General features: G+C 38.0%; 1 protein-coding gene across 5 annotated transcripts in view; it reads right to left on the bottom strand.

Annotated features, from left to right (window-relative positions):
- ide (insulin-degrading enzyme) overlaps positions 1–22,336 on the bottom strand; it is a 24,294-nt gene extending 1,958 nt beyond the window's left edge. The window contains exons 1-26 of one of the 5 annotated variants that reach the window (XR_001760849.2): positions 22,178–22,310; positions 21,872–21,901; positions 20,923–21,107; positions 20,402–20,609; positions 18,802–18,971; positions 17,874–17,996; positions 17,300–17,412; positions 16,952–17,114; positions 16,728–16,820; positions 16,472–16,563; positions 16,249–16,329; positions 15,809–15,912; positions 15,082–15,184; positions 14,860–14,982; positions 14,521–14,603; positions 13,656–13,800; positions 10,827–10,937; positions 10,585–10,705; positions 10,106–10,197; positions 8,978–9,089; positions 6,404–6,571; positions 5,676–5,948; positions 4,716–4,777; positions 3,447–3,519; positions 3,298–3,365; positions 2,240–2,765 (exon numbers count right to left, since the gene is read on the bottom strand). Coding sequence is in view for 4 of the 5 variants with exons in the window: in XM_025060636.1 (XP_024916404.1) it covers positions 2,670–2,765; positions 3,298–3,365; positions 3,447–3,519; positions 4,716–4,777; positions 5,676–5,948; positions 6,404–6,571; positions 8,978–9,089; positions 10,106–10,197; positions 10,585–10,705; positions 10,827–10,937; positions 12,982–13,126; positions 14,521–14,603; positions 14,860–14,982; positions 15,082–15,184; positions 15,809–15,912; positions 16,249–16,329; positions 16,472–16,563; positions 16,728–16,820; positions 16,952–17,114; positions 17,300–17,412; positions 17,874–17,996; positions 18,802–18,971; positions 20,402–20,609; positions 20,923–21,107; positions 21,872–21,901; positions 22,178–22,293 (3,108 nt within the window). In the remaining variant the exon portion in view is untranslated. Of the gene's footprint in view, positions 1–176; positions 2,766–3,297; positions 3,366–3,446; positions 3,520–4,715; positions 4,778–5,675; positions 5,949–6,403; positions 6,572–8,977; positions 9,090–10,105; positions 10,198–10,584; positions 10,706–10,826; positions 10,938–12,981; positions 13,127–13,655; positions 13,801–14,520; positions 14,604–14,859; positions 14,983–15,081; positions 15,185–15,808; positions 15,913–16,248; positions 16,330–16,471; positions 16,564–16,727; positions 16,821–16,951; positions 17,115–17,299; positions 17,413–17,873; positions 17,997–18,801; positions 18,972–20,401; positions 20,610–20,922; positions 21,108–21,871; positions 21,902–22,177 lie in introns of those variants that run through there. The other 4 variants (XM_025060638.1, XM_025060636.1, XM_008322149.3 and 1 more) reach the window with 4 other exon arrangements.
- Between the last annotated feature and the right edge of the window lie 768 nt (positions 22,337–23,104).

Here is a 23,104-nt window from a genome sequence, read left to right on the forward strand (position 1 = left end):
GTATATTTATATGTATACACACACATACAAATACTTAGATATATTCACACACATACAGATATGCTTATGTATACATATACACATTCATATCTACACATACATACTGTATATGTATACATAAATACACATAAACTTAAGTGCCAAACAGTCTGGTACAAATTGATAAATGGAGGAACTCAATTTCAAAAAGCAAGTGCTCCTTTATTGGAAAATGTATGGCTTGATGATATTCTGCGTCATACGTGTTCTATACACACTCCATATCGCTGCAAAAATAAGTATGAGCAGCAATGGAGCAAAATTCGCATGTGGGTATTTTAGCACTCAATGTTTTTAATATTGGTTAATGACCTGCACTTTTATTTATGTGAAACACAGTATAAATAGTTCTGTATATATGTAGGAAATGGGAACCAGCTCTTCAAAAACATAACACTACCAGTGTTCACCATCAGGGTGGTGTCGAAGGAAGAACATATTAGCTTTTTGTTGGGTTATTTCAATCAAATCAGTGATGGTGTTGGAATGGTATTCATTAGTAATTCATTCATTCAAATGGAGTAACCTGCGTACTCAGTGGAGTACTTCCAGGTCTACAGCTAGGGTGTTATTTTGTGACAAAGTCCGAAAGTGAACCATAAGATCCATTTCTTGTACATGATCAATAGTTTAGCACCAAAGAACACGGTCATCAGAACCAGCAGCTCACTCTGCCTCACCAGAAATTTTTATTGCTTTGAGAAAGAAGTGCATTTACTGAGACAGAAACTCAGGCAACGTGATATTTACTACCGTAGACACCGGAAGGGTTGGAGTAAATATCACGTGTTACAGTTTCTTCTTCAAATCTATTATAAAAGCCAGTGCACAGTCCAGCAGTTGTCTTAAAAGGGTGAGAGTGAGGTTGGGGGAGATAAGGATTTTCACCCCTGACCAAACACAATCACCTCAGTGTGAAGACAGGGGAGTATTTAAAGGTGAAAGGCACAGGCTGCAGAAAAAACATGGGTAGAAGGTATTCCTCAGAGTGAAACAGAAAGAGGGCAAAGGTCAGGTGGAATGCTCATTGTCACATTCAAGTTTAAATAAAGAGATATGATTAATGATGGGAAGGACAGAGGTGAAGAGCTGGTGTTCTTTCTTTGGCAGTTCTGACTAATCTAACACCTATTTTTTGTGATAAAAAGAGCAGATAATCACAAATGTTGTTGTCTGCAGATACAACTAAATTTAATCCCAGAATTTTGAGATTATAATCGAGTCCTGACTTGACCTCCAAATAGAAATTTGTATATACAGCTAAATGCAAAATTCTTTAGGTGAGTTCATATACAATATATAATACCTGAAGTATTTTTATCCCAAGAAGTTAAAGCTGAAGGAGAGAACAGTACGTCTCCTTATAGAAGAAAATATATATTTCTATTTAAAATTAGATCAAATTATTCACTGTTAATGTGTTCATTCTGAGGTTTTTGTTCAGATTTCTCATTTTAATGACTTACTAAATCATCTGCGATAGTATGACCTTGTTCCAATAACACTACAGTACCTAGCTTGACCACAAGGGGCAGGATTAATTATTTTCATTAGCATTTCATTTTTTCAAATCAGAATATTAATAAAAAATTAAGTCAAATCTAAGTGGCCAAGTGAAAGGACTTCACTTGCCATGCAGTTGATCCTGATACTGACCAGTAGGGGGGCACCAGCATGAAAAAATAAAGAATTCTGAGAGATGATGACAAAAAAAAAAAAGCTAAGAGTGATGTGACACTAAATTGAATGCAACCCTGATCCTCTTTTAGAGAACTTGCTTAGACTCACTGGAGTGAGTTAATGATGACAGATGGGTAAAACTCATGTATATTTTAATGATTTACTAATAAAACTGAGAGAATCCAATCAGCTTGGAGGTTCCCCTGAGATGTTTGAAATACAAACTACTGTTAAATGCATTAAAACTATTTTTCCACAAACATTTGATGATCCATTTAAAAACAGCTTCTCAAAGGGTGCCAACATCTTAGGAGGATCCAAACAAGAACAAAAACAAAGTGGATTAAAACAACGGAGCACACACTAAAAAAACAAACAAACAAACCAAATATCTTGAATAAAAATGTCCTTTTGAGATAACATCATCGGGTAACTCAAAGTTAATATTTCAGCCACAGGAATAAAATAAAAACAAACCTTCAAATATAACTACTGCAGACACCCCATCTTCCACATTTACCTGCTCTTTGCTCTCAAAGCAGCTCCTCTCTGGAACATCCAAATAAAACGCCTCCTGCTGGGAGGATCCTGTAGTTACACTTTCTTCAAATGGTCTTCAGATTGTTTTCCCTCAACAACCATCTATGCAGCACTGTGATGCAGGGTGTGTTGTGTCTGCTCTCAGAGACAGAAGTGACCTCTAACCTCATTCTCACCTTCAACACAAGTGGTTTCTAATACACACATTTGTTTCCAAGCATCGGTTGCAGTGGATTCCAGCCTGCCACACATCTTCACACATGCACACGCACACAAGCACGCTCAAAACGTTCATGCAGGCTCGCTCTGGGTAGTCTTCTGGTGGGGGTCAGGGTGGGTAGGGAGGAGGGTGAGGTCTTCCAGCCCCCACCCTCGTGCTGCCCCTTGTCTTCTCCCCTTTGCCGACTGGCTCACAGTTTAGCAGCCATGAAGTTGATGTGAGGTTTGACCAATGGGAACAAAGGAAGACTCCTCTTAAATTCTGTCATGTCCTGAACCAATGTGGGCTGAGAGAAAAAGAGAAGAGGTTTAAGACTGTTTGTTCCTGACTAGTACGCAATATATCTTGCTTGTGGCCAAAAAAGGAACAAGAACAACACGTAGACAAGTACAGAACAATTGACTAATAACTACTGCTAACTATATTTAATGACTGCACAGACCACTGTAGTCTCCTCCTCCTATCTATGTTTGGACCTCGTTCTGAGAAGGAACACCATCCCTACCTCCCTTCACAGTGTCCATGTTTATTATGGTGTGGGAAACTTTTTCTGCCTGGAAATAAATTCTGAACTCAGCGTTGTCCCCTGGTGGTCTTGTATAGATCTGCTCTCAGATATTTGTTGCAGCTTCAGCTTACTTCTTGTGGTGTTTGAAATACAGAATCAGAGCACTGGTTAAAAATTGGCTGCTGACAGAATTTACATTCTCTCCTTTTATGTAAATGATCTCTAATTGTATCACCCAGTTTTAGAAACGTCCAGAAGTCAGTTGCTTTCCTGTCAAATGTATTCTTCTGGTGATAGACAGTAGTCTTACCTGTGGCAGGGAGGGAGCGGGGGCAAGGTTGACATCGTTCTGAGCAGGAAATTCTCCCACTGCTGGACCTGGTGGATATACTGACGTCAATGCTTAGCTCAAATGGAGTAAAAAATGATGCGGTCCAAAATGTGTCTACAAATACTCACAGGTGTCCATTTCTCTGGACAAGACGTGTACAGACACTTTGTGTCTTTTAGGTGCATCCACCATCAGACGTTCCTGCAAAGAGACAGACAGGAGGACAAAAGTTAAAAGGAAGGACATGTGTGATGTAACTTTAGTTGAATTTATTGTTTTTGCATCACAAGTAGCTGCTAGAAACACTGTTTGTTCGAAACTTTGTTGGAAATTGTGTCAAGGTTTTCCTGAATGAGTCTGGCATCAGCCTGACGGAGCTTTAGCTCCAAACTCAGACTTCATAAGCTCTTCTGAATGCATGATTACGTTAGGAGTGAAAGTTTGGCTCCTTTGCAGTCAGATGGCGCCAGCTCTGGGGACCACAAAATGTCTGATTTGATATTAGAAATGCATAAGGTTTATTCAGCATGTGGCCAGGAAAGGTTTCTGCTAGGCCGAGATAAAACCAATTCTTTCAGAACAGACGTGTGTCCATGTGGCTTTATCTGCCTCGAAAAAGAATGGCTGTCATTCATTACAGCGGCTGATACGCTGTGAGCGCCCTGTGTGTCAGTGTCACCTCCACTCTCCGTGGCTATGAATAGAAACAGCAGGCAAAGACTGGGACACACACACAGTCAGACAAATGTGAAGCTGCTAGTGATTCCGTCTATGCTGGACCAACATTGATCATCTCAGAAAATGGAGAATTATGCCGCCACTGCTGAGTAACAAGGATGTGAAGCCAGTGAGCCAGTCAGGGTAGTACTGAATTAATGACTTCACCAGTTCAGTCCACCATAGAGTTAGCTTAGCTTTGAACCACTTCTGTTTTCAATCAGGATAAGCCTAACAACAAACTGAGTAACTACAGAAATCATCTTAACAACAGTTATTTCTGCCCAATATTTAGTAATGTTGTATAGTCAATACAAAACAAATGAAAATAGTAAGGATCCAACCGACTGTAAACCTGGAGCCAGTTGTACTGTGTCCGTGGATTTCGCAAGTTAATCATCGACTGACAGACCAATCAGACGTTCCATGACCTTTAATGGTTTACCATTTACATAATTGACATAATTTCTGGGCCAATCCTACACTTTCTTCTGGCTTTTTTTGGTTCTTGTTTCACCAATACTTCTTTCAAGAGCAAAAAAAAAGCTCACAATTTTGATGATCCTGAAAAACTAGGTGTCTTTGAATCAAATGCCACACCAGTTTAAAAAAAAAAGATGAAATGAATTGAGTTTGTATGCCTCTTCATCACAGTCTCAACCTTCACGTTCAGTACTCACTCTGTAGAACTGAATTACGTTTTCTTTTGTCAAAGTCTTCAGATAAGCAACTTCAACGTTATCTGCAACACGAGGGAGAACATAAGTGTTAACATAATCAGTCGGAGCAAAGGCACTGCTGCAGAGTGAGCAGATGGCTCTGCCTGCACCTGAGACACAAAGATATTATAGTTTATGTGAAATAACATTTATTCAGCTGTTGTCCCTGTGGTTTTCAAAGGAATTTGACATTAAATGCATCAAGCTGTTTGCCCCTGGGTAGGATGCAAAATGCAACTGAACAGGTGAGAAGGAAATTAGAATATAAAGTTTTCCTCATGTCATTAAATTTCTGCATGTTAGAGCAGCCAATGAGTGGTCGTCTAAGAAGGAGGTAGGAAAAGACACAAGACAAAAATCGATCTTTGGATGATGTCTTGTCCTGCTTAATTTATTTTCTTTATTTTAGGACTCTTGACAAACCCATGTTAAAATGGTAATCTGTTCATTTACTTACTTATGACTCTTACACAAGATAAAATATTCTTGATGTGTCACATGTTCTTAACTGCTTTTGGCATTGAGACAACCATTTTCCACAACAGTAGTATCAGAAATCACCTTCTTTCCTCTTGGCAGCATTTCAGTGTTGCCATCACTCAGGGCTTTAGGCAGATTACCAGTGAATCAGGCCTATTACAGTCCATTACAGCACTCAGAGGAGTGCTGCTACAGAGAGGTGTGGTGCTGCTACAGATTACTTCACACTTTTATCAATACTAATTTGCAGGGCTCTAAGCAACACTGAGCTCACCTCTGAGACATTAAAGGACCTACATATGGATATATGCAAAAAATAGCTCCCCTTATAGCCAGGGACCTCAGAAAATGATTAAAAATATATATATGTATATACACACACGTGACAAAGGGGTAGGGGGTTGGGGTGGTGAAGAGGACAGAAGGGAAGCAACATCTCACCTCTGTCAAAGTTATACTGCTGAGAGATGATCTCTCCCCAGTACTTGGCGCACTCTGCCGACAGCTTCTTAGGTTTGTCCAGGCGGCGGATGGCGAGGGCCTGGATGTGTTTCTGGAAAGCTTCCTCACTCATCTCCTCCACAGCCTTCTCCATGGTACAAAGGAAAGCTTCCACGCGGCTCTCCAGGTAGTGGGGGGCCTTCTCTGACTGGATAATAAAGCGCAGTCCCTGAACTCCATTGGCCCGTCGAGGTCCACTGAACACTATGTAGCCTACAGGAGGTGGAAAAAAGAAGAGCAACAGATTGGTGATGGGGAACTTTAAACTTAAGACTCTTATTTAACTCCAGTAGTGCACATCAATTATAGCAATCAATTATATTATATTTTATATTTGTTTTTCTTATGGTTAGATGGAGGGGTTAATTTAATTAATTAATAGTATATTTCTTGGAAGCTGGAACAAATGAATTGGTTTTTAGTCATTTTTAATGGGGGAAATGCAATTGAGATATGAGCGGATCGACATACAAGTGCTGTTGAGAAACAGATTAAACTCGTCTTGAAGCCCCACTGTATCTATATCCATTTCTATAATTATCTATGTCCATATACAGTAGATTTACAGTATAATCCATTGAGGAGAAAGCATTATGTTAATTTGAGCTTTACAAAACAAACTGACTTGACTCCATCTAATTAGGCTGGACACCATATTTAAGCCTTACCCAGCTGTTCTTTGGTTCTTAGTGTGTTGAAGCAGGGCTCAGAGATGATCTGACAGAACAGCTCAAGCAGCATGTTGTCATGAGTGGCCTGCATGTCCGTCTGATAGTAGATCTCGATACCACAGTTGTTGTGCACGTCATTTCTTTGTTGATATACATACCAGCCACCTGATAGAAACAAGGATGACACCCCCCCAATATGTTAAAACACTTTACTGAAAATACAACAAATATAAAAATAAATGATTGAAGTAGGGTTAAAGGCAGCGCTGTGGGCCTGAACTCATTTGATTTTTATGTACTTCGACAAAGACATAAAAGAGAAGCATAAATATAATGTCCGAGTTTCTTACAGACACTCAGGACACAAAACACTTTACACTTGACCCCCCAACTCCCATTTATCTCCTACTTTTCAGGTCTTACTTTTTAACATAAAGCAGACTTAGGAATAGTCAGTAAATGACAGAGTAGGATTACATTAGCAAATCAGATCTTTCTGCTCAAAAATAGCTTCAACTCCAGTTGTTAGGAAGAGAGTTCAACATACACATCACTGCAAAACGTCATAGACCAGAAAGAAGACTATAGCAAGCCAAAGACAGGGTCATTGGCTTGCTAAATCTACAAAATAAAAAAATCAACGGTCACAACAGTCCAAACACAATATGTCGACAGAGAAAAAATATCAGCTACACATTTGTCATCATTGTTTTAAATTCTGAATAGGTAAGCAATAAAAGCCAACATCTAAACTCATCAGTAGGTCTAAGTTTTAGTATGGCAGACTGATCAGTGGCTATGAATGGCTATGTTTTATATGCAATTTTGTATATTGCTAAAAACCCAGCATCAAGTCTGGTTTTAAGACCAAAAGTAGAGGAGAGTAATATGGAGTTGTAAATTTCCCTTTAAGCCATTGGATGTTAGTTAATAGTGCAAGTGAACAGTGGGAAGGCGGAGACTTCCGGCTGAATCCCAACGTTCTGCGATAATCTGTTAGATGTGCCGTCCATTCAACCATAGCTAGAAAGTTCACGTTGAAGAGAAAAGCTGTTAATGCCGAGCAATGCCAGCCTCATTATATTCATGCTGACGGTGCATTGTGGAATTGTACTTAGGACGCAATGTGTGTTGTGCACAGCTTTAATACAAACTCTGTCAAATACTTCTCAGTGTGTTAAAAGTTTCACTACTTAGAAAACTGAAAATGAAACACATCAGCACTCTGACTTATCAAAGTACAAACATTAGCTTGTGGTTTTATTACTTCATTTGCAACTGTTCCACAGGACATATTGCCACTGGGAGATCACAGTGTATTGCTTTGAAAACGTCACACGTGATGAATGATAATTGCTAATCAAAATTACTATGAAAACCAATGGAAACCACAGAGAGAATTGATTACAACAGATACACAAGTTTTACACTATACAGAGAATTAACCTCTAAATTGTAAGTGACCGGAAGATACCCAGGCCGCAGCATCAGCCTCCTGACAAAGGTTTTTGTATCTAAATATAATCAATGCCTCATAAGATACTCTGGTTAATATAAGCTTTTATCTGTGCACGGAAGCAGCTCCGTCTCTCCTGATTACAAATAATTGGTCCCACTTTTGTCTGGTGGCTCTGCTCCAGAGAGAAACAGAAACACTTACAGCCACCAGAACAGCTCTGATGAGAACTGGAAACCTCCGCCAATCATACGCACTTGGTGCAGCAACAAATCCTTCATACGGATTACATTTTTTTAGTTTCAACAAACTTACTGTGTTTTGTGCCAAGTTTGACACAGTTTAGTGCAGACAGTTAAAGGCAAAGTGAATTATAGTCAAAATAAAAAACAGCCCAAGAAACAACGCAACTGAACAGATAAATTATATGGTGTACTAACTATAGAATGAAGGGATTTAATAGAAGTGATTAATAATGAATAACAAATAATGATTAATATTTTATATTATGTGGCCCTAAAAAGAGTTCTGTTATGTTCAAGTCTTAAAAAAAACATTAGGGAACAACAAGTAGGACATTTCTGCCTAAAACGAAAAGTGAGGACAGTAATCGTATGTGCCAGGCAGTCAATCATTCCTCAAGCCAATTTTCTGTTTACATCCTCAACATCTTCATTCTCCTGGGCTTCTGCTCTGTGTCTGACTGGCAGCTTGGAGCACATCCTGGAAAAATCCTCTGTGAAACACAGGAAGTCTCCAGGTGGCCCTGCACAGCTCTGGTTTTCCTCCACACATTGCTCAAGTTTCCTAATGTAATCAGAAAGGCAACACAGGTGCGCTGCTGCTGTGTGCATCTACATTCACCCTACTAAGGGTAGAGTGGCGACCAACATTTGCCCAGTGACGTCAGCTTTTCACTCAGGGATAGTCCTTCGGGTAGAAACGAAGAGTGATGAATTAAATTAACTCCCAATAAACGCAGGACGACAATGATGACGAAGGCAGGGGCTGTGGGCAAGAACCACTCAGAGTGGTCGCCATGGAAACAGGCATGACTAGCAGCTGATGAGTAAAAGTGATATAGCAATGGTGCGTATGGGCAGTGCTGAACCTACCATCTGGAATCTGAATCTCTCTGTAGCGAATGAGCTGGCTTGGAAGGAGGGGCTTGGTGTGAGCGTGTTCGATGAGTGTATCCTCCACCATTTGCATCATACCAAGAGCAGACTAGAGAGATTAGAGGAGAGCCAGAAAAAGTATTATATATAGAAAGAAATATATTTTAATCCAAACAACTTGACCATGACATTCAACTCTTTTAGAACTGCTATTCTAAGTCAGGAAAAACAAATGGTGATACTCAAAAGCTTTGGCACACTTTTTACATTTTAGAAACTAATTGCGGAAAGGCTAGGAGAGTGTGAAATTAAAGAGGATATGGATCTATGTAGTGATCCTGAAAAACCCTTTATAAAAGGCAGTACAAGATTCTCTGGTTAAAAATAGAAATCAATGTGAACGTACAGACAAAATTGGTTCTGTTCAGAAATCTGCATAAACAATATAGTAATATATCGTAAAACCACTTACAAAAACTTTGGACAAAGTCTGTTGCGTTAAAGCTGACTTGTGTATATGTGACATTCTGTACTTTGAGCAGGGTAAAGTGCAGTTCTATGACGCGATGACACAAAGTGCAGACTTAACTCTGTATGCCTCCCAGAGCTCAGTCAGCACCAGGAATTAGCTTGAGATGTGTTCAGCCTGTTGTAGCTGCCAGCAGAAACCAGACTGTAGCTGCTCTGTTTCAGCAATGCCCAGAGACTTTAGGTCTATGCAAAAATCTTTATAATGTTCAGCACCAAATTTCACTGCTTTAGCTATCCGTCTAAACTTCTCCACCTCTACAAAGAAATCCATAGATATAATATTCATTTTAAGCACAAGAACCACATGGGCTGGCAGTGCAAAGGTACATGGGTTGAGACTTTTGTGTCATTGGGCAATAAATAAAGTATTTAATATACCATGTCTTTCTTTCAACTGCTAAGTATTGTTGTCATACGTAAACTTGAATTTGGTCTAAATACTTTCTATTAAAAACACACAAAACTCCCAAGGCAACAGTATTATTTTTTTAAATAGTTTTTAAAAATGTTTGAAATATAGAAATATACTAGACAAAGAAGGCGAAAATGGGTAATGCTTTCAGGAGATGAAAAAAGTAGCAACTCCAAACAAACCTCCTTGGTGATGTTGCCATGGAGAAGTGCTTCAATATGTAACCGTGACAATAGCTGAGGTATGAAGGCCTTGAGGCGTGGGAGAGTTACATCTGGAATACAGATCACATTCAAAAGCAATTAATCAGGCAATCATTTTTCAATATTTCATTTAGTTTAGTTAGAATCATGTTCAGGATATTGATCAACAATACAGTAACAATTTAGATTATATTTTAAATCAGTACAACATTCAATTGGCCTGTTAAATCAGGTGCTGCAGAGGGGAAATTCTGTAGGAGAAGCAGGGAATCCTACTGAAAATCTAAACCTCACTTTAGCTACCTCTTTAGACTAAGCTTCATTTCCTTAGTTCTTTTGACAGTAGGAATTTTTTCATAGTTTTAGGAAACTTCATTTTAACCACAGCAGAAAAGCAGTAGACTACTTAGACCAGGACTGGCAGTTGGAGATGGAGACAATTAAAAGCAGCATCTCACCATCCAGAGCCTCGCGGAGCTCATCTTTGGTCCAAGCAACCTCAGTCATTAGTAGGCGGAGGTAGTACATGGCATGCTGATGAGGCTGTTCTGCCCTGAAGTTATTCAGAGACCTCATGTACTGCAGGGAGACAATGTGCCAGTGAACAAGAAAACATTTTCTAATATATTTTTAAACATATTGCAGAAACAGCATCAGTCACGTCACTCAACAATCAAGACCATATGCTGTCAGTACTTACTGCTTCCTTGATGATGTCAAAACGCTTCTCGTCGATCTCAAATGAGGCCATTTTCTCAATGATCTTCCTCAGCAGGATATGCTGTTTGTCATTGTAGCCTTTGACAGACAGCTGGAGATCATGGTGAAGGAAAACAAATGGGAAGAAAGAAAGATCAGCAGAGCTCACAGTGACTAATTCATTTGTATGTAATGTGTGTGAAACATCAGTCATTCATGGCCAAATCAGAAATGCAAGTAAAAGTTCCTACAAATGTCTTATATTCATCTAGTCTTATAACCCAAGTGTGGAGCAAAGTCATATTAACCAATTTTCTGGATGTACTTTTAATATTGATTTTTATTTTAAAAACCAGAGTACGTAATTGTTCAAGTAAGCCTCAGACCTAAGAGTGGATACAGCATTAAAGTAGGTCCATGAACTTTTCTTTGAAATGTAGTTAATTCCATATATTCCAATTGGACAGAACAAAAACAATGATTTTCAAAACTGTTGCCCACTGATTTCTGTTAATGCCTCTACACTAGTCATCTGGAACCAACCTACACAATGTAATTATTGCTGACACTGAAATAGCAGCCAGTCAACATTTTTATTGACAGAAAATGCATAAAAAGACAGCAAAGCACCTTAAAAGTATTAAGTACACAGTTGTTGAATTACAATTAGTCTTTGTGCCTGTGCAGAAGTTGGAAAGTACTACACACCTTAACACAATGACTGTAGCTGACTACAAGCTACAATATTGTACTCTTATTAACATAATTAAATATATTCCACATGGGCACCTGGGTCTTCTGAATGCTGTTAAAATATCTAGGCTGTCAAGTGATATTTTTCACAAGAAATGACAGCAGTATTAGCCATTTAGTCTATATTACAATATGTCTGAGTACAAACACAATCAAACAATCAAATATTAATCTGTGTAAGAACACTTCACTACAGCGGGATGTTTCAGTCCATTATCTGCAGCAGTGTGATGTATTGCCTTTTTTTTAGACAACAAACAAGTAGTTGATGATAGAGCTTGGCTTTGCATATTAGTGTTTTTCAAAATGGAAGTCAATGTTATTTATAGACTTCGCACTGCGACACAATTCACAGCCCATGGCACTTCATGATTAAGCCGAAACATCCAGCTACAATCAGCAACGCATTCAAACTGCCATCCCTTGCCCCTGGGCTCCCAGAGGTGATACCTGATAAAAGTAATCTTTTCTAACATCATTAACCTTGACAAGAGGCCAGCCTGCACACACCACTACTGCTGAGTCAAATCAGCTACACACACACACTCCATACTCACACAGCTACACAAAAAGACATTAAATAGCAGTGCAGAGGGACAGAGAGCAACCATGAATTTACAGGGAAAAGTCAGCCTTTCTTTTTTATTACAGGTTATTGGGCCACAGGCCAAAAGATGCAAAATTAGTAGGTTAGAAAAATTCTACAGGGGAAAAAAGACCACCACCACCACCACAAATCAATGTTATTCATCTGAAGGAGGTTCATTTGTTCTGCAAGATCAAAAAATGAAATCACACCACAGAAAACTAAGAAAATCTGTACTATATTTACACTAGGTCCTTACCCACTGAATGACTTGACTTTTATGAAGCCCTGCTGCGCGCCACAACAATCAAGTTTTTGTAGCCATCAGGTGCTTAGCTAAAGTTCCTTTTTATTAGGAAATTAAAGTGGAGTTAGCATAAGAACCCATTTTCATTTAGTTCTTAATTCTACTGCACTTCATTTTGAAAGTCAGCAGTGACTGACTGAAGTTTGTGGGAAATGTTTAATAATGACTTGTTTTTAAGAATAGAAATTTTCACTGAAAGGACACTCAAGGGTCGGCAAAATGGGAAACTTTAAGGGATTGGTAAGTTTTTTGCTGCATCCATCCCAGTCCTTCCTATACAGAGTTGGTACTATGTTCTGAGGCACTTTTCATCTGAAATTAAAGTGTAGTTTGCAGGGAAAACAGAAGCAAGCACAGATTCTTTTAGGTTACACATGACATGGAGAACTCTACATAATCAAAGTGGAATGCACAATACCAAACCATTTGCACACACTGTCAAGAGGCTCAAAGGCAAAGCAGACCATTCATTGCCGCCCAACTTCCCTGCAGTTCAAACAGCTTACTTACGAGGATGGCATTCATCCCTGAGGCTACGCCATACACCAACCCTGCCAGGCGGGCTGCATATGTATACTCTTTTAAATCATCCTTCAGTAACCTGAGTAACAAGTAGGTCATGTTGCAGTGCAGGGGATCTGTGTATAAGTAGCGACTAATGGAGGGAAAAAAAGAACAGAAAAGATTGGGCATAAGGTGTGGTAAACAAAAAGAGACAAGGACAAGTAGGAGAAGAATGATGAGAGTATGTATATGCAGCCTTGTGACCAGCTTGCTGCACAGCTACACTGACTTTATATAAAAAAAACACACTCCAGAAGACTTCTGCCCCTGCCTCATCTTATGAGTTAAACTCAAACCTTCATCTCCTACAACCCTAGTCTCAGAGAAGTTGACTTTGTATGTCTACCGCTGTGAGACAATAAGCTCTACAGTAAAAGGTTTAGTAGAAGATAATTGAGATGGGAAATGAGATTGATGAAGAATGACAGGTGTGATAAGGCTCCGTGCAGCCCCTTTCTCAGACCATTCTTGAATCCTTAGTTATTTTAATAGGTGTAGATGATGTTTACCGTTTTTTAATCTGGCCACAAAGGAAATTAGATGTGGCCTGGCTGAGCCACAGTAGCCCAGTCAGAGAACGATGATACATGGGCAATGGGAAGGTATTTTTGAATACTTACATACATCCCATAGACGGTACTTTGGAGGTCATAGTTCAAACCAGCTAGCTCGGCTGCATATGCATACTCGTTGAGGGAGTCCTTGAGGAGCTCCAGGTATAAATATGCCATGTTACAATGCAATGGGTCCACATATGCAAACGGGCTGTTGAGGAAACGGCATTTGTTAAACAAAGTATCGAAACAGAGCATAGAGTTGTTAGACTCAACATTTTCTTCTCGTAGGAAATGTCCTGTTGATGTTCAATTCTGGAGAAGGACAAAAACCAATTATTTGCTTAAGGGTTTAAAAATGAGGTCCTTGCCAGAATTCCACATGACACACATTGTTGGAATAACAAGTTAAACAAATTAATTATAACAATTAAGTTTAAGATTAGTTTCTCTTTACTCAACTAATTATAGTTATTACAATTTTACTCAGATTGGATACAGCTGTTAATCACCCAAAGGTCTGTCTAGAATCCAAAGACAACTGGGAAATGTATGCAATTAGACATGTTATGTTGTTTGATATGAATGTACAATTTTCACTCAGCCTGAGATCATCTAAATTTACTAAAACACTTTAAAACATGACAGTAAAACAGTGCTCTTTTCTGCCTTTTTCTAAATTAAGTCATAATTCTGACATTACATTAATTTAAAAAAAATAATACAATTGTTACTTATAAAGACAGCATCTTCATTTTACCACTGATTATTATTGTATTATGTATATATTGTATGTGTGCATGTAAGCAGGTGGTTTTAGATAATGAAAAATCAGAGCCGCCTAAATAGAAAATCTACGATCTACAACAGTTGACAGACTGTTGGTAAACTGGGCAGAACCAAGTACAAAGGTTTATAGACATTAACACACCTGAAGAACTCAAAGTTCAGGCAAGCCTTTGGGAGGAAAAACTTGTCATCATGTTTAAACCACACCTTGCTCATTGCAGTATCCTGGAAACACACAGACACAGCATTGGATTATTTGTATTATGTAATAATTTCCATAGAGCTCATAAAAGCTTCAGCCTCACTCATACTGTGTCTAATGTGCTGGTATGGTGTAATAGTAGCGCCAGAAAGATATATACTTCTTTACAACAAAAACACATGTATTTTTTAATTATCTAGTAAGCTCAACTGAACTACTTGTGTACGATTTCCTGCTTTATGTCTGCAGCCTAGTGTGATGAAGCATAACAACTCTTACCTTGATTAAAGTTGGGACTGAAGGAGAATCTTTCTCCAGAGGGTAAATTTCAAAGTTGGTTGGGATGAACTCGTTTTTCATAGGTAATTTAAATTTTCCATTGAGATCTGCATTTTGCCATTTCTGAAAAACAGGAAATGTAATAAGAACCCATCTACTCAGCAAAACAGAACAAGAGACAACCTGCATTGGGCCTAATCTAATTAGACTTCAGCAATTCACCTTAATGGTCTCTTCAGAGATGGCCTCCTGTTTGTACTGTGTACCGTACCATTCTTCAGTTTTATCCGTGTGCCCTTCATACGACTTTGAGACCACTGCAACTCTGGGGGGAAGAAAAAAAAACAACTAGATCACATTATGTGAAGTGAAATATCCCTGTCTGTCACAGCTGAGTAGATACTGTTGAAGACCACTCCATCATATGAAACACTGTGTTGCTATTTGCATCCTGTTTGGATCAAGATCATGTTGGTGACTCCCTGATGTGCCTCAAAATCAAACTGACAAATGTATTTTTAGAATTTCTGATTACAGCTTAGTATTCTAAATCTAAAGGATAAAAACAGAAATAAAAAAATAGACTGCAAACCAATACCAGTTTAAGTTGCCATGTCCTCCACAGGAGTAAAAGAATATTTCGACAATGTATATATGCACTGATGTTTATATGCACTTATTTTTGTGTATAATATGATCTTAGTACTTAATCATAACTTATTCAGTTTCTATCTCTTAATATAGACAAACAACCATCCACTCCAAAATCAACACTCAATTTAGATTCAACAGTTACCTGATCTTCCATGTTTTTGAATGAAAGAAGGAAAGGAAAGGAAAGTAGTATCCAGAGAAAACCCACAGCCACAGGACCAGGGGCGGGAGGTGGGGGCAAACTCCAATAAAGCCAATATTTATGCACTCATGAGCCTTGTTCTCACTTCCTTACCTGACATACTCTGGCCTCAGCTTGTCCAACACCATCTCAATTAGATCTGGTCTGAAATCTTCTAGAAGATACTCTGCTGCAAGGACCTCTTCAAGAGGGTAGTACTAAAAACACAGAGCAAAAAAATCCTGAGGAACAAGGCAAACACATTTATCAGTGAAACTATTAGTTTGTGTATGTGTCTGTGTTTAAGTGAGACATGGCGTTGACAAAAAGCTGTATGTACTATATGTGTCAGTGACTATTAGGCAGCCAAGTCAGTGAGACACTGCAACACCACAATGAAAAAGTCTAATTTGACCATGACATGGCAAATTCTGCAGTCTACCATTAGAGAGTCAGGAGAGGCACTTGGCAACCTGATGACGGCAGCGGGCACAGACGCACTAAGCTGCACCAAGTCTCTATGGAAACAACCTTTTCAGAGAGGAGAGACTTACGTGTAGTAAACCAGCCACTTTGGAGGTGTAGCCACGAGGTCGCTCTTTGTCCTTGAATCTGAAGGCCACTCTGTTCAAATCCTACAGGAGGAGAGATATGCTGTCGCAGGTTTATTTAAATTAACACGACACATTAAACTGACATTTCTAATCAAAATAAAATGAGAGACTTCACTGTGAAGGCACTCATTCTGATTTAACAACACAGAGCTCTTTAAATTACCTTGCACTCCTCGAACACCCATTCCTGGGGCCCTTCAGTACGTAGTTTCTGGATGTACTGGAACATGTGGAAGATGATGTCGTCCACATGCACTGCAGTGAGACACACACACACACACACACACACACGTCATTACTTTCATGTTAGTAGATTAAAGTTTTCTACTTTGCCAGAGATAGATGACCCTACTCAAAAACACAGACCAAACTGTATGCTTAAAAAAAAAAAGAATTGTAGAGTAAGTTGTACAACTCACAGAGGCCTTCCTCTGTTAAGTCAACGTTGATGATGAAGAACATAAATCCTCTGGCTCCTTCTTTTTGTCCTCCTACGAGCGTGTTCACCCAGCCTAAAAATGATCAGAATACTGTGATGAAAGTTTTCAGTACAATTTCATTGTACACATACAGCATCTTCCAAACCCTGATGTGATTGTTGGATTTAAATTGATTGTTTATCTCCATTCAAAATGTTTGCTACCTTTAGCTTTCAGCTCAGACAACAAACTTCCAGGTCCTTCATGGCCAATTAAATGACCCAGGTAATGTCCAGGATTAGACTTGTAGTACTTTTGTAGGTCTGGGATGGGAAAAGTCACATGAAGGTTCCTGATGTCTTTGATCGGCACCACCTTGTAGAATTGCTGCGGTACAGCACAAACATTTTTGAGGTTAGAAATGAGGTTATTTTTGATTCGATAATACTGTCAACTGATAATTACCACAAAAGACTGATTGGAAATATTAATACAATAACTTGTTAGTCAAACATCAGCACTTTACCACTCTAACACAAAGTGCACAGATTAAATAGCATTAAGTGGCTCACTCTGAGATGTTCTTCCTGGAAGGGATGTTCTGGGAATTCTGGGAGAGGCACATTCTTATTCTCCACTTCTCCGAAGAGCTTAACCACCATGGAGGTCAAGTCATCTAATGATTCTGTGTGCAAAAGTCAACTTTTTTACAAAAAAAAAACAAAAAAAAAAACAAAACAAAATACCAAGCTGAGAAACCATATAAACAGTTGGATCTGTTCACCTTTATAATAATTACCAGATCCTGTACTTTGATATTTTCTTGACAGCACAAAGAATTGTTCAACATTGTCAGTTACTATTTTAACTGTTGCAAGGATGTTTTTGAATGGAATGGATAAAGGCAGAAATCATTGGTTTTCTGTACTCATACCAAATAAATATTTGCACAATCTATTTAGCAGACATCTTAATTAAAATATACCAAATAAATATTTGCACATATGCACATATTGCATCTATTTAGCAGACATCTTAATTAAAAGGACCAACAACACATGGAGATGTTTGTTTTACCTAAATACTGAGTAGCATGTTTTTAAAAGTTAAAAACATAAAAAAAACATAAGGAACAAGAAGCTCTACCTCTGCCTAACACGCACAGTCCCATGAGGTTAGAGGAGTAATATGTGGAGTGAAATTGCAGGAGCTGCTGGCGGACATCAAGTCCATCCTGGGATGGTCTGGTCTCAAGGGTCAACTTATTGCCTGAGGAGAAAGAAATCAGAACAGACAATGTTTTTGTTTTAATATCAACATCATCAGCACAAAATATGTCACTTTGTCCAAGTGAGAAAAAACATCTAAATATGTTTATATGTAGTCTATTAGAGCAGATGATCACTGATCAACCTAAGGTGGTTAGAAAAATGACTCTTCAAATAAATATATAAAACCCAGGAAAACATTTTTTTTGTCAAAGGCTATATTTACAACTACAGTAACAGACTATTGATTATCACATGATCTGTGAACATTCTGTAATGAAAAACATCCTTAAATACAATTCTAATCTGCAGCTACTCTGAAGGTAGGACAAGGGTCACTGGTCAATGCTTTGTAAGAAGAAATAAAATCCAGCAAAGATCATTGGCCGGCTGAGAGCACGTGACCAAAAGGCCCGTCTGATCCTCTCATATTTTTAACTAGAATAAAGACTAAACAGAACAATTCGAGACTGCCATCAGCTGGCAATTTTAGAGCATTTCCAGTCAAGCCAGAATAATCCTAGACTTTTCCTGCAATGGTAACAGGGTTGACACACTGAGCCCGACATAAAAAGCACAGAGAGATATGTAAATGTTCATCCAAATGCTTTAGAAAACCATGTCACAGTAAAATACACCCAATTTAATTGTTAAAAAATATATTTTAATTAACAAAGGAGTTTACTTTTGTCATGTCATCTTCTGACAAAAAGTGAAATGTGTATAAAAATTAATTTAATTTAAAATCAGCTTTAGCTGGTGACTCTAAGTAGGGCAAAGAATGTGAAAACTGCAAATGTTTCTACCTGTTCCAAATTTACTGAAGGGGTGGTTAGGGTTGCCAGTTGCCTTTTCCAACTGAAAGAGTCTCCAGGCATCATTCATGAGGTTTTTCTCGTGCTCCGAGTCCACAGCATTCACCTCCCGATCCTTACAACTCTCATCAAACAAGGGGCAAAGGAAAAACTGAGCAAACCTAATGAGATAAGAAGACAACAACAAAGGAATAATCTTTAAACAATATAGGTGTGTTTAAAATCACCCTTTATATTTAAAGGTGCACGTTACACAACCATTTGTCAGTTAGCACTCTCAAAAAACATTTGTATGAGTACAAAAGTGTGAGCTTCTGCCATGTAAAGTGCATGTTGATTGAATTTAAATTTTTAAAGTAATCAGTCAGACAAGGAGCAAAATTGTGCCCTTCATTCATAATCATAAAGGCTTCTATTTTTTTTATCATAACACGGCTAAAACTCCCTGTTCTCTAGTGAGGCCTGTGAAACACTAAATATGTTATTCTACAAGGTTAGGCTTAAGCACTAAGTGGGGAGCAGCTGGGTATTTGTTTAAAAACAAGCATCACGTTGCAGTTCTAATAATGCAGTTCTGCAACAACTGGGGCTTTAATGCAACTGCACCATGGTTCTTCAGGTGCTACCATTCTTAATAATTATAACAAAAAAACATAATTTATCTGAAAACAAAAATAATTATTTTTTTTAAATGTTACATTATGACAGTAGTAAGGATATTGCAGAAATAGTGAGGCCAACTAATGACATGTTCTCAAGACACAATGTTCTTTTATCAAAGAGGCAGCGTCATCAATATTTCAGCAGACTCTGCAGTGTCCCTTCTCACCACTAAGGTCCAGATGGCCTTCACAATTCTCTTGCACAGGAAACAATTAGCTGATGCTATATAACAGTTAGGGTCATCATTCATTTCTAAGTAGGTAAGTTAATCCCCCACGCATTCAAACTGAAAGACTGCTGACATACATTTGATAAAGGTAGCCTAGTAGTGCAATTGTGGGAACATAGGTTTGACAACAAACTGGATTGTCTCCTGGATTCCTGTGGAAAGAGCTTTATACTACGTATCATCCTACCGGACTTGTCAGCATCCAGGCTAACAGCATTTAGTCTGCATTATGTTAAGAATGATAAAAGCTATAGAATTGAGCATTAACTAAACTATCAGGATTTGTAGTTTTATTAAAATTTCACCTTTACGCCAATAATTGGATAAGAGCAGCTATACACAATGAATGATTAAAGGGATAACTAAATGACGATCACTTACTTAAACACTACCTGTCTGCAGCTAGAGAATACTTTACAAGGACACGACATCTTAAAGTGACTTAATACATGGTCATTTTTTTAATAATCATTTTTTTGGGGATGCAAAGCTTTTTCTAATACACAAATGCGCCAACCAAGGAGAAACAATACTATCCTAAATACCAATTTAATGTGATCTGTGACGGGTAATGTTACTATGGGAGGTAAAGGGATCTTGATTAAAAAAATACAGATCAGTCCAGATTACCCATTTGTCCAGTAGTTTGCAAAACAATAAAAACAACATCCATTTTTTTTAACCATAAACAGGACATACCTGTCTAATGCTCCTTCCAAGTGCTCATGGGAAACATCAAAGTAGAAGTTGGTATGCTCTCCACTAGTAAAGGCATTGGAGCTCCCTGCATGCTCGCTGAGAAACTGGCTATATTCATTCTCTTTGGGATACTTCTTTGTTCCCAGGAACAGCATGTGCTCACAGAAATGTGCCAGGCCCGATATATTCACTGGGTCCGATAAAGAACCTGTTAAGTTAACAAAAACATTTTTTATGTCTTTTAATGTTGGAGGCAAAGTGTAAAAATGTCAAATGTAAAAAATAGGCAGAAACCATTATGACATTTTGTAAAGATGTAGAAAAACATTCCTAAAATTATATATATTTTACTGTTCTGTTCTTTTATCAGACAACAAATTAAAAATAGTGGTAATTAATAAGAGAACTTGTAAAAAGGGCTCAACTTGTGGGTTACAATTGGTTCACTGCTGTCTGCTGTTACATAAATGTTTTAAGTAGTTACCCAAGAGTAAAAAACAAACAAACTGGCAGACACTTACCAATGTGTACATCTAAAGCAGCAGAGGATTTGTCTGTTGTTGGGTCACTAATGAGCATGGCCTTCAAGCCATTGGCAAACTCCAGGCCTCTGTAAACCCGTTTGTCTTCCGGAGAACGTATTATTTCAGTAACCACCCTATTTACGGCTGTGTCGTTCATTCTGAGTGGCAAGGATGACAACAGCCTGCAGTGGAGAGAAAAACAGAGGCATATGGAGACATAATAAAAAATGACAATATAATTTTAATGCTTTAAGAGCTGTTAATTAAGAGTTTTTGAATAACACACACACACTGCTCAAAGCTGCCCACTGTTTACTTTGGTGATGGGTTAAAAGCAGAGGTCACATTTACTTGTGTAGTGGTGTGCTGTGTCACAATGACAAGTAGTTTTTTCTACTTTCTTAATGAACTTCGGCTAACACTTGAATATTCTGTGATAAGGAAAACACACCCATAATTTCCTCCTCAATCTCAAACATGTCGATGTCACAAATATTGTCCATAATATTATGAAGTACAAACCACTGACAACACACAGTTGTACAAGTGTGTGTTGTCTGTTTCATAATTGTTTCGTTTAAGACAATTTGTAAATTTTCGATGGCCAATAAAAATCAATACTTATTACAACCTTACATATCCATATTACATATAGCCGTTAACGTCGTTATTGGACCTTTCAGTTGAATGTTAAATTCAACTCAATATTTTCATAAAATTGCATTTTGATAAAATGTAAATCGTTGGAACACGTTTACTGCTTAAAGGAGCGATAAAACCAGTGTAAATGACTGTTTAAAAGCACTTAATCTTTTTAATACTTAATGCATATTGCACTTTGCATTGCTGGGAGTAATTTATATTATTCACTAAATTAGAGTAAACGAACGCAGCTGAACATAAGCTACTACTGCGGCTAAATTGAAGACAAATTAATCCTACTCACAGGAGGAAGATGAGCTTCAACTCTCGGAATCTGTAGGAAAGGCCACAAAAAAGACACTGACCATTAAAGTAGCTCGTTTACTTCTTTTTACGTGTTCACATTTAATAAAATGCTGTTATTCTTAACAGAACATGCACCCGCGTGTTAACTGACATAGCTAACAAGGCTAATGTTAGCTTGTTAAAGCCGGTTGGCTTTTATGGCTCGAGTTAAGGTTAGATTGCTGGCTAAGCTAGTTAGCTACATGACGCGAAAATTACCTAGCTATTTTAATTTAGTAAAAAATTAAAACGTGTTATGGCTCACCTACGATGTTTTACAAAACAGAAAGTGGTGCTTCCTGAACGAAGATACCTCTTACTCTGAGCTGCCCGGTTAATACACTTAAACATATTTAACACCCATGAAAAACAAACCTGCATTTTTTTTTACAACGCCATCTTAGAAAAGACACGACCAATCAATCCCGCATTGTTCGTTACTTAACGCACATAGTTATTAATTGTTCTGTGCACCAATGTGCTAATATATTTTTATCACATGATTGTATTTCATTATAGATATGCTTGTAATGTCAATAGGTGACATATAATAAAGCAGTACGGTTGTTTTAAACATTCAATCGTGTCATCGATTCGGTCATTGATTGATTAGGCTGCGTAAGCCTACTTAGGTTTTAACGTCCATAAAGGTGTAATGTCAATTTGTTTATTTAACTTTTTTTTTAATGTCGTACTTGCGCATTTGCTTGGTTGTCGAAAGGAAACACACGACATAAATTCTATTTTTTATCCATCTTTATATAAAGTGTAAAGATTGTATATTAATTGTATTATAATGTTTATATGTAGTTTTTAAAATAGTCACTAGATGGTAGCAGAAGTCTATAAAAACAGACCAGTCACAAGTAAAAGAATAATTTAGTCAAAACAACAAACAAACTTACAAACTTATCTTTATTTGTCATTTGTGACATAGCACAGCACAGCACACCATGCACAATGAAATTTAACCTCTGCATTTAACCCATCACCAAGTGAACAGTGGACAAGGTTGTCGTTTGGGTTCTATGACTGTTCAGCCTCCCATCTTGTATTTCTCTATGGGGAAGATTATTAAAATTGTAACCTTTCAGCTCTGGGCAATCCACACGGACCACTGGCCTTTTTGATCAATATTTTCTATATGTTTAATTACCTCCATTGAATTTCTTTCTCCTGTGCCACGTGATTT

The sequence above is a fragment of the Cynoglossus semilaevis genome, chromosome 12, assembly GCF_000523025.1.
Source record: "Cynoglossus semilaevis isolate Cse_v1.0 chromosome 12, Cse_v1.0, whole genome shotgun sequence".
NCBI classification, from domain to species: Eukaryota; Metazoa; Chordata; class Actinopteri; order Pleuronectiformes; family Cynoglossidae; genus Cynoglossus; species Cynoglossus semilaevis.